This window comes from Musa acuminata, chromosome BXJ2-8, assembly GCF_036884655.1.
Source record: "Musa acuminata AAA Group cultivar baxijiao chromosome BXJ2-8, Cavendish_Baxijiao_AAA, whole genome shotgun sequence".
Lineage (NCBI taxonomy): Eukaryota > Viridiplantae > Streptophyta > Magnoliopsida > Zingiberales > Musaceae > Musa > Musa acuminata.
The window spans coordinates 42483929-42489014 of record NC_088345.1 but is presented as its reverse complement, the minus strand read 5'-3'; the positions used below and the strand labels follow the sequence as shown (position 1 = coordinate 42489014).

The following is a 5086-nucleotide window of genomic DNA, read 5'->3' as shown; positions in this document are numbered from 1 at the left end:
AGCGCTCTAATTTAGACGTTTCGCCCTTCAATAATTGGATCTGCGTCAGCCGTCCTTCTTTGGCCACTGCTTACTTTACTACGTTGAATGGCAACAATTGTTAATTTAAGTGGACAAATATGCCATCAATTACTCACTTATCTTTTTTTTAATCCAATTTAAGTGGACAAAAATGTAACTCGTCTTACTTAAAAAAAAAAAATCTTAATTTTTCAGAATAGCTAACTTAGAATTGATCTAAAAAGAATAAAAGACTATTTTTTATACCTTTAAAATATAATTTTCATTTGTTTCGGTGCTTAAAGCTTCAAATTGTACCATTACATTATCATAAATTTATTGTTTTTATAATATTTATATGTATAATTTTAAAATTATTATTATTATTTATATAATAATATTGATATTATTTTAATTTATTAATTAGAAACAATAAAGTCACATGAACTAAAAACAGATGTTTTTCTAAGGAATATGGCCATGTAATTTTACTGGTGGAATTTATGCGATTTAAAAATATTTTTCTATAAGGCTAACGTGATTGGAAATTATACGAATCTATTTATTCATGATTTTATAAAGTTAGATTATTGAATATAATGTCAGTTTCTGAGGGTTAGACGCCTCAGTTTTCTTCTTTTCGATCCTTTAAATGGATCCAACCCGCGAGCTAACAGGTCATGTAAAACGGGTCCGCTCGTACCGGGTCGGATCTAAAAGATGGGTTCCGATCTCGAGCGAGCCTACCGTTATCCTCCCCGCCTCCCCTTGGAGGTGTTATCCTGTGACTCCGGTTCGCTACTTAAAGCCCAACAACTCCCCTCGTTCCCTCTCGAGTCTTATCCTAACGAAACCGGAGCGTACCGAATCGAGAGAGGGATAGGAAGCGAGAAGAGGAGATACATCGAGCTCCATCGCCATGGCTTCTTGCTACGTTCCTTCCGTCGGCTTCTCCAACCCTGCAACGCCGATGGCTTCCTTAGCTTCCCATCCGTACCCTCCCTCGAAAACCCTAGCCATCCCGAAAGGCTTTGTCGGCCTGAGGGCCGGCAGGACCTTCGGTGCTCGCTCTCCCCGATTGGCATCTGCTCCGAGATCATCCTCGAGAGGCTTCACCGTCAAAGCCTCAAGCGAGGTTCTGTTCCTCGGTTTCTTTTCTCTTCATGAATTTTGATGGTCTCGGTCTATTAGGGTTCGCTCTAAATGATGTTTCTTCTTGCAGAACGATCTGCCTTTAGTCGGAAATAAAGCTCCAGACTTTGAAGCGGAAGCTGTTTTTGATCAGGAGTTCATCAATGTATGCACATGTTGGCTTTTTTTCATGTACTCATTGGTCTGCGAAGCGACTGTGGTTTGATGTTGGCTTCTGTATTGTTTTTTCGAGAAAGCTTCTTTTGTTATATGCACTCGTTTTGGACATGATTAAGAAAGTTAATTATTGGTTTGAAATTACAGCATCTTGCCATGTAAGTTGTATCTGTGATTTGATGGGTGGTTAAGAGTGTTTAGGGATTTATTTTGTTTGCAAGGAGTTATGGAAAGCAATTAATTACGGTTAATTTCCACCAGCTAATTATCATTTGACTGTTAGTTAAAACTCTGGACGAAGTTAATGCGCTATAAGAACTCATTATGGTTATAAGAACATTGGAGACATCTTAGGTGCTTAAAGATAGTTTTTAATTAAACTAACTAAGGTCGATGCTTATTTGAGTTTCTAGATCGATGCTAACCGGAGCGATATATGTGAAGAATTCTAATATTTGGAGGGATACACATATATGTTTATGCTATATAAAATTTGTAGGGGAAAATACGGTATTTCCAAACTTTGGGAGGACAGATATGTTAGACTCCTTTTTCATTGTTTTTTGTTGAATAAAGCTAGTTGTGATGCGCATGAACAATAAAATGCTTGGATCTGGGAGGGGAGGGGAGATACAAATTAACCTTAAGGTTCAAATGTTCTATCCATCTAAGAACTATAATAGAAAGAACTGTGATTCACTGGTAGGAACTTTAGTATTAATATTTGCTTATGTAGTTGACAAGATTTGAAATTCAAATTAAAATGCTTGGATCTGGGAGGGGAGGGGAGATACAAATTAACCTTAAGGTTCAAATGTTCTATCCATCTAAGAACTATAATAGAAAGAACTGTGATTCACTGGTAGGAACTTTAGTATTAATATTTGCTTATGTAGTTGACAAGATTTGAAATTCAAATTTCTTGTTAGATAAAGAGAAATTTTATTCAACTAAATGTATCCACAGTCTGCACAGGGAGTACATGTTCATTAGTAACTTTTGGGATTTACATGTCAGATTGTTCATAGGAGTATATATATCCTGAGCTATATCTGGAAACCTTGCATAAGTTTAGACTGAGGATACGCATAAAACAGGTAGAAATTGTTTCCTTTATATCGTGGTAACTGTAGATGTTATAAAATTCCCGACATGGATTTTGTGTATGACCTTACATCTTAGGCAGCAGTGGCCATTTAGTTGTTTTTTCATTGGGTTCTCTTTCTCTCTGTAATTGATAATTAGAAGTTCTTTGCAAATGCTTAAAATGCCCTTAGGAAATTAAAATTTCTAAAGATCAAAATTTCTTCCTCTCTAATTGATAATTAGAAGTTATTACTTGCTCTAATATTGCAATCTTTGTTTGTTTATTCTCTTTCATTTTAGAATATTATTCATTTTTGCTTTGGTCATTACACCCTTGTTTATGCCTGTTGATTGCATGTCTAGATGCACACAATAAACCATCATTGTCCATGACTGTTAATGATAGAACACCCTCAACCTTGCTATATTATCATATTGACTGTAGCCATAACTCCCTAAGCTCCAAAAATGCAATTTGTCTACTATCAAGCAATAATTTAGAGTAGCCTATGTTTTGAGTGTATTATGATTAATGAACGGAGATGTTTGTAAGCTTCATGAGCATCCATTATTTTAAACATTTTGAACTCCTCAAAGCTCTATTCTTTTAAGGTTCTATCACATAACTTGACAACAAAAGCAACTTTGGGAACTTTTTTATTATTTACTCGAGATTTAATGTGAATAATTTTCTTCAGCTTTAATCATTTCTCTGCCTTGGTAGGTCAAACTCTCTGAGTATATTGGGAAGAAATATGTCATTCTGTTTTTCTATCCACTGGACTTCACATTTGTCTGTCCTACTGGTAAGTGCAAACTTTTTAACTTGGGAACACAATAAACATTTTAAGTAGAGCGATTTTATGGATGCATAATTAGACATTAAACTATCATTCCCTTTGTACAGAGATAACTGCTTTCAGTGACCGGTATTCAGACTTTGAGAAGTTAAATACAGAGATCTTAGGTGTTTCAGTTGACAGTGTGGTAAAGTGTTTTTTGCCCATATATGGAATTTGTTTTGCTCTTTACCTATTCATTTGATTTACGAAGTCTGATGTTTCTTTGGACTTAAAAGTGGACTGATGAGGTTCTGAGCGCTTCAAAATTATGCATGCAAACTTCTGAATTTAGTTTCTTAATTACTATGACTTCCGCTGATATATGAATTGTTCTTATTATGATAGCATAAGTAAGATACTACTGATCTTGTTTGATTTACTAAATAAGTTTCGCAAGGGATGACCTCATATAAGTTCTGCAACAGCAGGTCTTCATTAAAAATTTTCCTTCTTCGTTGAAAATGCCTTTCTCATTTTTAAATGATTTTAGTTTCAGTAGTTTGGCCACATACTTTTCGAGGTGTCTATCTTGAGCATGGTATTTTGAAGTAGTTTGCCAGGTTATAAGAGGTTGAAGCCTTGAAGGTAGTAAGGCAAAAATGGCAAATCAGTTGTAGCTTCTGGTCCATCTTGCTTCCAGTACTGATATATAATCCTATTTCTTCCAATATCTGGAATTTATTGTTGTTTTCTAATCCTACTGATATCTCATCTGCAGTTCTCCCATCTTGCATGGGTTCAGACAGATAGGAAGTCAGGAGGTCTTGGGGATCTGAATTATCCATTGATTTCTGATGTCACTAAATCAATCTCAAAATCTTACAGGGTTTTGATTCCTGACCAGGTAAAGTTATGCATTTTTTTCATATTACAAATTATAAAATAGCCAATATATAATCTAGACAGTCTCATGTTTCTTAACATCAGGTTCCACCCCCTCCCTTGCAATTTGTTTTCAACATGTGGCAGATAAAAAGTGAAACCATCATGTGTCAATTGTATGATCTGACAGGGAATTGCATTGCGAGGACTATTCATCATTGACAAGGAAGGAGTGATTCAGCATTCAACCATTAATAACCTTGCGATTGGCCGGAGTGTTGATGAAACCTTGAGGACTCTTCAGGTAATGAGACCAAAATTTAATTTCACTCCCATGGCGATGCTGCCATGAAATTGGTGATATTCCATCATATTTTTGCTCTTTCTTAAACTGGTAGCTTGACACCAATACGAGATACATCACATGGTAAACCCAACTGTAGGATATCATATTTATTGGATCCCACCTGATAAGGTCATAGTCTTATATTGATTGGAGAGTCAAGACCTAATAGAGAGTCAATCGACTCCTTTTCCAAATGTGCCTTTCCTGCGATGGTAAGATTATCCAATTCCAAAACAGACAATTCCTCATGGTTAATAGAGTTGGCACATAGTTAGTGTGGACCTTACCATCACCCATCATCACCGATGATTATGGCTTTTGCTATGAGATACACAGCTACTATGGTTCTTCAGCATTCAACACTATAACATGTTGTGTATCCCAATCTTAATTCATATATCTTGCCTTGCAGGCACTGCAATATGTCCAAGAAAACCCAGATGAGGTTTGCCCTGCAGGATGGAAGCCCGGAGAGAAGTCCATGAAGCCAGATCCCAAGCTTAGCAAGGAGTACTTTGCAGCTATTTAGGTAAGAGCAGTATAATTGTGTTCATGGCCAAGTCTTCTTCTACTGTTGTTTGGAAGAGTCTGGGTGGAGTTTTGTTGCCCTTGATGGCTTTTGCCCAACCATGTCCTGATGTTATTGTGGTTTATTCCATAAAATTGTCCCAATATCCTATCA

At 36.2% G+C, this 5086-nt stretch overlaps 1 protein-coding gene across 1 annotated transcript; it reads left to right on the top strand.

Annotated features, from left to right (window-relative positions):
* The first annotated feature begins 820 nt into the window (after nt 1-820).
* LOC103994714 (2-Cys peroxiredoxin BAS1, chloroplastic) lies at nt 821-5086 on the top strand. The gene is made up of 7 exons (XM_009415133.3): nt 821-1135; nt 1223-1297; nt 3119-3200; nt 3302-3381; nt 3955-4080; nt 4249-4362; nt 4817-5086. Exons 1-7 carry the CDS (start codon nt 920-922, stop codon nt 4931-4933), a joined length of 810 nt encoding a protein of 269 aa, XP_009413408.2. The 5' UTR covers nt 821-919; the 3' UTR covers nt 4934-5086.

Excerpts from the sequence above, each read along its gene's own strand:
- LOC103994714 (XM_009415133.3), top strand. The coding sequence starts at position 920 with ATGGCTTCTTGCTACGTTCCTTCCGTCGGCTTCTCCAACCCTGCAACG. Across the intron at positions 3,382-3,954 it reads GTGTTTCAGTTGACAGTGTG|TTCTCCCATCTTGCATGGGT; the intron begins GTAAAGTGTTTT and ends TCTCATCTGCAG. Across the intron at positions 4,081-4,248 it reads GGGTTTTGATTCCTGACCAG|GGAATTGCATTGCGAGGACT; the intron begins GTAAAGTTATGC and ends ATGATCTGACAG.